At 61.0% G+C, this 11,352-nt stretch overlaps 1 protein-coding gene across 1 annotated transcript; it reads right to left on the bottom strand.

Annotated features, from left to right (window-relative positions):
* Positions 1–7,005: 7,005 nt before the first annotated feature.
* NPTX1 (neuronal pentraxin 1) lies at positions 7,006–10,857 on the bottom strand. The gene is made up of 5 exons (XM_055700839.1): positions 10,354–10,857; positions 10,067–10,274; positions 9,534–9,778; positions 9,241–9,420; positions 7,006–9,098 (listed from the first exon to the last, which is right to left on the bottom strand). The coding sequence occupies exons 1-5, from the start codon at positions 10,798–10,800 to the stop codon at positions 8,877–8,879; spliced, it is 1,302 nt and encodes a 433-aa protein (XP_055556814.1). The 5' UTR covers positions 10,801–10,857; the 3' UTR covers positions 7,006–8,876.
* Positions 10,858–11,352: the final 495 nt, after the last annotated feature.

Raw genomic sequence — 11,352 nt, 5'->3', positions numbered from 1 at the left:
GCAGAGTGGCGCTTAGTCGCAGACCCTCCCGTGGGTAATCAGTTGCTCTTCCCCTCCGTGCCCCTGGGATGGGGCTGGGATCCCTCCTGGGATCCCCAGCCAGAGGAGCATCCCACCTACAACTCCTTGGTGGAGTCTGAGCTCCCACTGAGATCCCAGCCCCCCTGTAATCCATCAGGGATGGATGGAAAGGATGGAGGAAATCAGCTCGGTGCTGTCAAGGTGGTGTTTAGCAGCGGCTGGGAAAATCGCAGGAGGAGGAGCCCAGGAATAGGTTGCAAAAATATTCTGAGAAGGCGAGATGGGGGGGCCAGCCCTGCTTTGCCAGCGGCTCCCTGGGCAGGTGTTGGGTGGGGTGGGGTCTACCCTGCTGCTGGGGGATGCCCGGTGCCAGCCCTGGCTGGGGAAGGGTCGCTCAGAGAGAGCTGCAGGGTGCAAAAAGCAAACTTTGCTCTGAAACATTCAGCAGGGGGATGCAAAGGGCCATTTAAAATGAATGTGTGTGTCTGCTGCAGCTGCAGGGGGGCCCAGCCCTGCAGGTTGTGGCACCAGTGGGATTGTGACACATGTAGCCAAAAGTGATGTGTGTGTGGGGGGGTGGGTGTTGATGGGACCCCCTGCAGAGCAGAGCTCTTCTCCTGCAGCTGGCAGCAGCTCGGAAAGATCCAGAATTACCAGGATTCCTCCAAAAATTCTTTAAAACCAATTGTGAAGGGTAAATATATCATTTATCTAATTGAAGAGCTGCATAGAAACAGGCTGATGGCTGGGCGATAAATCTGGATCATTTTGGAGCCCTGGGGTAGGTGTGCGCAGGATCTGGGCCACCAGCAATTTGGCAGGAGCACACTGGGTGGGGATGGTCCGGTTTACCTGGTGGGAGCAGTTTCCCTGTGGCGCCACCAGCTGCTGGGCTGGTCCCCAGCTGCCATCGGAGCTGTCAGGGTCTCGAGCAGCCCGGAGAGCTGGCAGCACCCGGGCAGTGCTGGGGGAGGGTGACATCTCCTTAGCATGGATGTTGCTCAGCCTCTGGGTGAGCTGGCCACCAGCACGTGGGGTACCCCTGGAGCCTGAGCTGCCAGAGATGGGCTGTTTGGTGAGCAGTGCCGGCATGCCCCCGTTTCAATCGCCCCTGTTTCAATCGCCCGGTGCAAACAGCCCTCCTCAACCTCCCTGCTCCATCCTTGCCCATCCCGCCTCCGCTGGCCATGTGCTCAGAGCCGCTGGGGTGGCAGCTGCCTCCCATCCGCTGCTCCGAAGGATTTCCCTGCCGAGCTGTGCCAGCACTGCCGCTAACCCATCGCTCCCGGACAGCAGCGCTGCCCTTTCCCGGTGCTCACCCACCAGGCACCTCCCCGGCTCCGGCAGTGGGCTGCGGCACAGGGATGGCCAGACCCATGTCCCAGCGGGGTAGGAGCCTGTGAGCGGGATGGTGCCGGCTCTTCACACGTCCTGCCACATGGGACATCACGATGCTCATGCAGCAGAACGACCCCCAGCCTTGCCCTGCTGGGGTCTGTGCTTGCCACCACCTCAGCCCCTGTTGCTGGAGGGGGCTCTGCTGGGCCTTGCCAAGGTGGAAAGTGGCAGTGCCAGGGCTTTTAGCTCCACTTGGGACCGAGGGGGCTCTGGTTTAAGGGGGGTGCTGGCATGGTGGGAGTGGGTGAGGTGTACAGGGCTGGAGGGCTGGTGGGATTTGCCGGGGGGCTGTGCCTTGGAGCCAGCTGATGCGTGCCATAGAAGTGCTCTGGGCTGATGTGCCTGATGCTGCCGTGGGGTCCATGGGTTGCAGTGGTGCTGCAGGACCTCTGCAGGGCTCTCTGCCCCTCACCAAGGCTCTTCAACACCTCATGGGTTGGAATAAATCCTGCAGCTGCCAAAAGCTGAACTAAACTGCAGAATCTGGGTTACCGAAGGGAGCCTTTGCCATTGACCCACTGGCTGCAAGCCCCCCCCCAGACCCCGGGGAGCAGAGCAAGCCTGTGCTGCTCCTCTCCCTTGCCTCTACTGACTCAATTGCCCTGCCAGGAGGCTGCAAAGGGGCTGGTGCTCATCAGGCACCCACCACTCCAGGCTGCTGCTGGTCTTAATTTAACCATGGCTGAGCGGTGTGAGATGGTGTTTCGTTTTCCGGTGCCATTTGGGTGAAGGCAGCTTTGTACTGGGGAAGGGGTGTCTGTGGGGATGAGCTGCTGTCCCACTGGGGCAGATATCGACCTGGGGCATTTGGTGTGAGAGCCACATGTGGGTTGTGCTGGCCGTGGCTACGGTGGTGCAGAGATAGGCAGGAGTTCATATCCCAAGTGTCTGGAGACCATGGGGAGGTTCTGCAGCCTGGCTGAGATCTGAGCTGCTGTGGCTGTGCCGGGAGCCGGGGCTGGCTTGCTTGCGGATCTCGGAGCTGTTTTTTTCAGGGAGATTTTTCACGTTGCAGATTCATTACTTCTGCTGTAGGAGCAGTCTCTGCAAGGTCCTAGAAAAGATGATTATATCTGGCAAGGGGCTTGTCTTGCTGTGCTAAACAGATTTTGCCTTCTTCCAGCCCCATGGTGCAGGAAGGCTGTGCTCCATGCGTGCCCAGGGCACCTCTGGCTCCGCTGCAGCAGGACCCCGGCCAGGTCTGGTCGGGTTTCCTAGGGGGAGGAAGGGCTCGAGGAAGCCCCTTCCTCAGCTGTGCCTGGAGAGGATGTCCAGGCAGTGCTGCAGCCGTGCTGCAGAGGTGTGGGGAGATGATGCTCTGCCAGCGAAGGCTCCTGAGCAGTGTTAGAGGGATGTTCTGTCACAGCTGTGACTCACACCTATGACTGGAACAGTCTGTTGGCCTTGACTTCGTGCCTGGGGTCACGTCCAGCCACCCGCAGTGACCCAGTGGGTCCCTGTACTCCCACAGCAGCAGCAGGGCTTGGCTGCGGCACCCGCAGTCCTGGGTGCCCTGCTCGTCCTCCTGCCCTGGCGCTGCGGCGGGGACTGATGCTTTTCCTCCCCACCTTGGGAAATCCCCCCAGCCCTGCCTGGTGCCCTGAAGTGTGGTGTTTGGCTGCCTGCCTCCCTGACTCTTCCTCCTCCTCTGCCTTGCCACACAGCCTGCAAGTCGCTTGCTTGGAGTAGTGTCCCTGGGGGAGCCCAGGGCAGCGTTTGTCAGCCCCCACCGCAGCGGGGAGCAGCTGCAGTGGTGCTCAGCGCCAGCTCTGAGCTCCTCAGCTCCATGCTTGCTACTCGGGGTGTTTATGTGCTGGTTGGAGCTGCTGCCTGAGCCACCAGCACTGCAGGGCTCCCAGCCTCAGGGAGGATGATGCTAGTGCCCGCCCGCCCCCCCCCCCCCCCGGGAGCCGTGTTGGGGAGGATGCTTCAGCCTGCAGGCCCTCTTTCTGTCCCCCTGTCCCCTCCGATTTTTATGAAATGCAGACGAAGGATGTTTTCTGTAGGCATCTGCCAGTGTTTCTGTCGTTTCCCTGAGACAGCCCTCCTAGGCTGGGAGCTGAGCCCCCTCGCTGCTCCTGGGGGCTCTGCCCACCACGTGCCGGCTCCGTGTCTCATGCATATTTCATCCGGGTCTCATGGAGCCATGTGCTCCTAGGCCAGGCATATTGCATGACACACTTGCTACTAATTAATCTAACGGCATGTTATTAAGTGCCTAGCATGCCTTTGGCACTGCATAATGGTGATGCTCTGGGATGTTTCTGGACCCAGTGCTGCAGGCAGCTTTGCTTGCAAGTGGCTGTTGCCCTCCAGGCTGGGGGGTGCGTGCCCCTAGGCCCTCCCGTGCAGGGCAGGGATGCAGGAGAGGCCATCTCAGGACATGCTGTCTCTGGTTTTCATGGGTGTTTTGCTATAAAATACAACCGATTAAATTTTTCATCTAGCCCATCACCTCCTCTTACCTCTTGAAAGCCCTTGGTGGAGCTGACCTGTGCCTGAGGGGTGGGGAGAAAAGGATGGGCACAAGATGCCTGTGTGTAAGAGTGGTTTCTCTTCCATGTGAGTTGCCAGCAAGAAGTCGGATCAGAGCTGTAAATCCCAGCTGTATCCTGCCCTTAAGAACTCTCCCTCGCCCCTGTCAATATTTCTGAGCCACCTCCTGAGTCGTGGGGCCTGTCCTCACGAAGCCCAAGATCCCCATCTGCTCTGCTGCTCTAAAAGCTTCCTGGATTTAGTGCACTCGATGCTGGTGCGAGTAATGCTCTCCCTTACCCCTGTGCGCAGGGGATGCTGGGCTGGCTGTCACCAGCGTCCCTGTGGCAGAGCTGGTGCCACTGAACAGCTTTCAGCTCAGAGCAGCAGTTTCTGGTTGCAGGGCGAGGTGTCAGGATTGGTGCATCTTATTGATGGGCCTGTGCTGTGCATCTCCTCTCGCAGGATCCGCGCTCCCTGCCTGCCTCCCGCAGGAGCTGGCATCGCCGCAGTGGCGCTGAGATGTGCAAGTCGCACGCCTGGAGCTGCTGCTGTCGGCTGAGCTGCCGAGGCAGGGGCAGCCCTGGGGGTGCTCTCACAGCTCGAAATGGCTGCAGGCGTGGGGGGTCTGTACCTACAGGTGCTTGTGGGGCTGCAAGGCAGACCGAGGGTCCCCTCGCGGCCTTGGGGAGCCCAGGAGGTGATGAGCTGGGAGGTTTGTTACTCATCTCTTGGTGCAGGAGTCTGGGCTCTGCCAGCTCCAGCCCCTCAGCCATCACCCACATCCTGCCCTGCTCTTGGCTGCAGCATCCCACCTGCTCTGCCCCAGCTGCGCCACTGCCTCGGGGAGCGAGACAGCCCTGCTTTAATCACAGCAGTGGTTTCCAGCTATGACCAGGAGGAAAAATTAAAAAATATCTGTTAGTGTAATTTTTTTATTGTCGTTTAAATTGTGGCTCAGCGCAAGCCTCCACCTGAGGGTATCATCGCCCTTTCCTGTGGCAGCGGGCAGGTGCTGTAGTTTTGTCTTGGCACCTGGGATGGCTGAGTGTAGCTGAGACACTGCTGTCCCCACAGGGGCCAGGGCCCTGCTCAGAGCTGGGGCCAGGCTGGGGTGGGCTGGCGGCGGCTGAGAGCAATGCAGGAGCTGCCACCCATTCCCTGGGTAAAATAGCATTCCCCTTTGGAAAGATGTAGGCTGTTCCCAGTGACACGAAACCAAACAGCCTGTCCTTGGAGCAGCTGGTTTTCAGGGGTGGGGGGGAAGGGGATGGTATCCGTGTTGCCAGAGAGGGCTGAGCTCTGCTCTGAGGGCTGGGGAAGGAGGTGTGTGTGCTACGGGGTGTCTGGCTGGAGCTCTGCAACCGTGCTGCATTTGTAAGTCTGGCAAGGCACTGAGCTAAATCACTTCTGTGTCTGGGGAGGGGTGTTTGGGGAGACAGGGAGGGGGAAACTCTTGGTTGCACCATCGTCTTCAACACCCCTTCTGTGTCTTCTGGCATCATGCCCCTGCTTTAATTCTTGTGGCTGTGTTACTCCCCATCCTGCCCACCTACAAGCCTTGGCTGAGACTCCCCTGGCAGCCCATCTGTGCCTTCTTGCTAATCACCTGCAGGAGTGACTGATGAGCGGCATGTTACGCTCTCAGCCTGTCCCCCATGGGGCTCAGTAAATTGCCCTAAACCAGTTTTGATATATCATTTTACCTCTTACACCTGGAGGATTCTTGATGCTCATTGTCCCCTGTCAAGGGTACCCAGCGCTTGTAGTTCTGCTTCCGTCTGTGGCTGGCAGCATGGGAAAATGCTCTGGGACCCCAGACCTGCAGCATGGCTTGAGGCATCCTCCCTCTCTCCCTTGCCCTGTTTGCTGTGTTATGATGGTTATGACTTGAGGCATCCTGAAAAGGACCTGGAGCAGTCACAGGAGCAAACCTCCCCAAGGAGAAGAGGCTTGGTTAGGGTGGCAGGTGCTGGGCGAAGTGGAGGGGCCCCGGGTGGCTGCGCTCTGGCAGCTTGAGGTGCGGGAGGTGGCAGGGGACCAGGCAGGGATGCCCTTAGTGGAGGCTGTAGGTGTTGCTTGGGAAGATGCAGCACGAGGACCGTAGGACCCTTGCTCTGGCCCTCGCCAGCCCCCAGAGCCGAGACTCGCTGGCCACAAGCATGGCAGCAGGGAGGGCCCTGCTGACTTATGCTGGCTGCATCCCACCGGGCTGCGTCCCCTTGTCCTTGCTCCCGGGGAGGAGGGAAGGGGAGTGCTGGTGTCACGGGGGGCTGCGCGGTGCCCAAGGCAGCAGCAGCACCGAGCCGGACTGTGCAGCTCCTGCTCCCAGCTGCGGTGGGGTGGGGGTGTCACAGTGTGGGGAGGGGAAGCTGCTTCTGGCTGCTTCGAGGGAGTAGATGGTTTTCCTACTGGTATCTGACTCTAAAAGCAATTTCTCATCTGGGAAGTCTGTTCTGCAGCAGATGTGTAACAAGTAGGAACGTGTAGCAATTACTTTGGAACGGCACAAGCCGTCTGTAGGCGCAGCCCTGCACCATCACATCCCCGTGTGCGGGTGGGCTCCAGCCACGTCGCCCTCCGGGCCGAGTGCCCCCTGCCACCCCCACCCCTGAAATGATGCCTTCCAGGAACCATGTCCGGAGCCGAGCCTGGCCACCCAAGGACGAGTGAAATGCCCCGAGCGGCTCCTGCCTGCAGGGAAGGACCAAGAGCTGCGGCGTCCTGCGGGGTTTGGCAGCAGTGCCCACACCGGAGCATTTGCTGCAGAGAGCTGATGGGCATTGGGGGCTACGGGATGGCATTGTCCCCACCATCACCAGCCTGGCAGAGACAGCCGGAGGGAGCCGAGCTTCCAGCCTGCGTCTTAGGAGAAAAAAAAAAAAAAATCAGTTTGTATGATGGTGTTGGGTAAACAGGGAGAGATGAGGTCTAATGCTACGGGAGCAAGAGAGCGCCTGGCCAGTGCGGCCGAGGCTGGGGGTGCCTGAGCAGGCTCCCAGGGGAACCGGCAGAAATTCCTGCCTTCAACAGGCAAAAACCTTCCTCCACAAAAAGACCAGGTCCCAGGCACTGGCTGCTGAGGGAACTGACACACTTAAGAAAACGCACTGTCTTTCTTCACTCTTTATTGTGTAAAAATAAAGTCAACAATTCATGTAATCTCGGCAAGAAAATGGAAAAAGCATGAGTATCAGTAGAAACAGTGCATTTCCCGAACTGCTGCTGCGGACTGGATGCGTAGTATATCGTAACCCATTCAAAACCCAAAGAGACAGAGAGCAAGGAACAGGAAAAATGTACAGCTTTGGTTAGCAAAATAATGACAAATTAAGATACATTTATTCTCTCCCCTACTATACACTATATACATTATGTTGACATCACACCCTTTTTTTTTTTTTTTTTTTGGCAAATCCAACGCACCTGGGACTGTAGGCGAAGCCTTTCCAGTGGTCTTGTTCTCAGCAGGTTGTGCTTGTCACGTTGCTGATGTGAACAGGTTCTTGGGAGGAACTCAAATTAACTCACCACGGTGGATTATTTTTTTTTCAGTTTTTGTTTTTTTTTTTTTTAAAAAAAAAAAAAAAAAAAGCACAGTTTAAAACATGCTGCCCTGAGCCACAGTTCATACGAAGGTCTCTTGATCTGGGGGTGTGTGTTGCTGCGCCCACTGCTCTTTGGCTGGGCGCTGGTCCCCGAAGCGGCGGTGGCTGGGCCAGCTCTGTGCTCCTGGCCAGGGGCGACCTTGGCCTTGCCTGGCTCCATATGAGCCCCTCCGCTCGGCTCTTTGCCGCAGCGCTGGAATCTGTCAGAGAGGCTCAGGAGCCCTGTGTGAATTCTCTGCCTAATCCTCCGCTGCCACCCTGGGTAGCCCTAGGGGGGTCAGTGGCAGGGCTGGGGGGTGATTTCTGCAATCTGTAGTACAAACCAGGAGTTTAGAAAAGGAAACCATACAAAATGCATGTTATTTCAAAATACACTTCTTTATCTCTTTTTTTCCTGCAGAATCTCAAAGTACTTTTTTCCTCAGGGAGCACTGCTAAATTCTATTTTTTTTATCTTCATAAAAATACCCTTTTTTTTAATTGGTAATAAACTTCCCTTTACAGTAAGAGAAACAACATCGTGTTTTATCAAAAGCAGAAAGGCTTCACACTTTTCAGTGGTAGCTAAACTTCCAGGGGATGGTAAAGGCTATTTTTCACCAGCTATGGCGGGCACGTAGGAGGCCTCGGGGGGGCTGCAGGTGGGGCCGAGGGGGCATACCTGAGTGCGGCAGGTCAGGGAGCGGGGCCGCCGGGTGGGGGGTGTCCCGGCCGCGGGGGTCCCGTCCTGGTGCCCACCGCAGCCCGGGACTATGGCTGTGGTGCTTGGGAGCAGCGCTGGCAGGGGAAAGGGGCTCACCTGGGAACAGATTGGGGGGGGCATCACCCCCTCCTTGGAGTGCTGGCCACCACCGCACCCCTGGGATGGGTGATGGGAGGGATGCTGCAACCTTCCCCCAGCTCCCCAGACATCACTCTCCGGGGGGTGGGGTGGGTGGGGCGCGGGGAGGAGGGGCTTCAGGCTGGGGGGAAAAGAGCCCTGGGGGCCTCCGGTCCAGACCCTGCAGCCTTTTAAGGTGCCAGTGCCCAGGGAATGTGGGGCTGCCCCGGGGGTGGGGGGGAAGGCGGCAAAGCAGGGGCCGGGCTGGAGGAGCGGTGAGAGGGAGCGCAGCCGCGCCAGGCCAAGGCACGCAGGCGTTGAAGGACATTGGCAAGACAGAAACCGGAGGGTTGTGGGGCTCCGGGGGCGGGCGGCCCCGCTGCTGGGACATCCCTACACCTCGGGACAAAATGGGTGGCTTCGTTCTCTGCGTTTTTGTGCAAACAAACAAAAAAAAGGAAGGGGGGGGGGGGGGATGGGACAACGACGACACAACCCAAAACCAAAGAAATAAAAGAACCCAATGAGGAGGTTTCTTTCGCTTGTCCATGGCCCTAGTTGAGCTGGCGACAAGCCTCGAAAGTCCACTTGGTGGCCCCGCCGTAGATGTCGATGTTGGCCTCGGCCCACGCGATGACGTTGCCCGTGAGCGCCTTGGTGCTGCAGGTGGCCAGGCTGTACACCTCGCCGGGGCTCAGCTTCCTGTCCCACACGTTGAAGTGGGCCAGCTCCCCCACGAAGGCTTGTGTGGCATCAAACCCGCCACCCAGTGTGTCCTGCAGAGGAGCCACCATCACGGGGGGCACGCAGCCAGGCTGCCCTGTCCCACCCTGGGAGCACCCAGCACGATCCATCCTCCATCCCCTGGGTGCACCCAGAGAGCAGGGACCCCCACGCTCACACCCCGTCAGCCCTTACCTGCTCCTGGCCCAGGACCAGGACCCCCTGGGGCTTGATGGGGTGGTAGGGTGCCAGGTTCTCACCGCTGCCGGTCTGCGTGCCATCCTGGAAGGCTTCCCACACGCCATCCCGCGTGGTCCAGGTGACACAGATGTGGTGCCACTTGCCATCATTGATGACAAAGGGCAGTTTGGCCACCTGCAGGCAGCGGGTCAGGGCTGTGCGCACGGTGTGTGTGGGTCCCATGCCACCCCCCAAGCCGGTCTGCAGCCCGCCCTGCTCAGCAACCTCCCCACTCCCCAGGGCTGTACCTTGTCATTGATGAGGATCTCCATGGGGTTGTTGCCCCACTCAATGAGCACCAGCTCATTAGCCTGCCCAGGCACAGCATAGGAAAAGGGGGTGCCCATGCCGGGTGAGGCGTTGGACTTCATCCACATGCAGACGCTGAAGGCGTACATCTCTGGCAGGCTCTTCTTCACCTTGGCGTACATGTAGTTGGTGCGCAGCGGGAAGGTGAGCTGGAACCTGTCTGGGGGCCGGTTGTCCTTCTGGCCTGTGGGAGCAGAGGGGCGGTGGGCTCCGGCCGGACACCTTCTCAGTCCGCTTTGGGGGTGTCCGCCCCCACCCCCCGTCCCACCCCCGTTATGCAACGGGCCTTGAGATGGCAGCGAGGAGCAAATCCCTCCGGAGCGCCCAGCTCCCTAATCCCCGGCGCCGGGCAGCGCCCGCAGCATCCCCTGCTCCCGCCGCCGAGCCCGCGGCACCGGCCCCGCGGGGCACAAGGGCCGAGCCTCCCGCCCGGGGCGGGCCGGGGGCCGCGGCGGGCCCGGGGCGCCGGTACCTTTCTCCAGGTCGCTGATGCGCTGGTGCAGCGAGGTGAGGGTGCTCTCGATCTTGCCGCGCTCCTCGGACTCGTTGCGGGGGCTGAACTTGCCCTCCTCCAGGCTGTTCACCCGCGACAGCACCTGCTTCTCCAGGTCGTCGATCTTGCTCTGCAGGATGTCCTTCAGGTTGCTGCTCTGCCCGGAGGAGTTCATCCTGCTGAAGTGCTGCAAGGGGCGAGCGGGGGAGCGGGCTGTTACCGGCCGCCCCGCCGCCGGCGCGGCCCCCCCGGGGCGCAGCGCGTACCTCCAGGTTCTCCAGCCGCGTCTTCAGGGACTGCAGCGTCTGCCCCAGCTGGCTGAGGGTCTCGGCCGCAGGGGCCCGCGACAGGTCGCCCATGGTGTTCTTGGAGAAGCCGGGCTTTCTGCCGCCGCCCTTGGGCTCGCCGGGCGGCTCCAGCACGCTCTGGCTCTCGCAGCGGCCCAACTTGGCCGTCAGCTCGCGGATGGTCTCCTTCTGGTTCATGATGGTCTCCTTCTGCTGCAGCACCGTCTCCCGCAGCTGCAGCACGGTGCTCTTCAGCTCCTCGGCGGAGCCGGCGCCCAGCGCCGAGGCGGCGCACATGTCCCCGTCCAGCGGCACCGAGGTGCAGATGAAGCGCGTCTGCCCGAAGCCCTGCCCGCGGCCGCGCAGGCAGAGCGGCGAGAGCAGCAGGAGCAGCAGCGGGAGGCTGCCGGGGGGCCCCGCGGCCATGGCTGCGCTGCCGGGGCCGGGCCGTGCCGCTCCGCCGGGCCCACTGCGGCACGCGGCCCCTCTTATAGCGCCCGGGCGGGGCCCGCGCCGTGACGTCACGTGCGCGTGGAATCCCGGCCGCGCGGGGCGGGCGTGTGAGTTGGGGGGGGGCGGCCGCGGCGCGCGTGTGTGGGAGACACCGTGCAGCGGAGGGGGGGTGCGTGTGCGGCCAGCGGGTGCGGGCAGGGGTGCGTGTGCACGGGGTGCGTGTGCGGGCAGGCGGGGGGGTGGCGCGGGGGTGCCCCCCGCGGTGCCGTCTCCTCGCGTGGCCCCGTGGCCCGGCCCGGGCTCGGCAAAGCGCCTCCTCGCTCCCCCCGAGCATCCCCGGTCCCGCCCCCCCGCGCAAGGCAGCCCCCGGCTCGGGGGCGCGCAGGCACCCCACGGCGGACGGGGCGGGGGTGGCGCTGGGCGATGCTTGCCCCCTCAGGGCTGGGCTCTGCCCTCCAGCCCCCGCAGCCGGGGGGGCGCAGGGTGAGGGGCTGCACCCCCAGGTGCGCCCCCGGCAGCCGCTGC

The sequence above is a fragment of the Falco cherrug genome, chromosome 1, assembly GCF_023634085.1.
Source record: "Falco cherrug isolate bFalChe1 chromosome 1, bFalChe1.pri, whole genome shotgun sequence".
Classification (NCBI taxonomy): domain Eukaryota; kingdom Metazoa; phylum Chordata; class Aves; order Falconiformes; family Falconidae; genus Falco; species Falco cherrug.
Note: the sequence above shows the minus strand (reverse complement) of the source record. Positions and strands in the feature narration are given on the sequence as shown.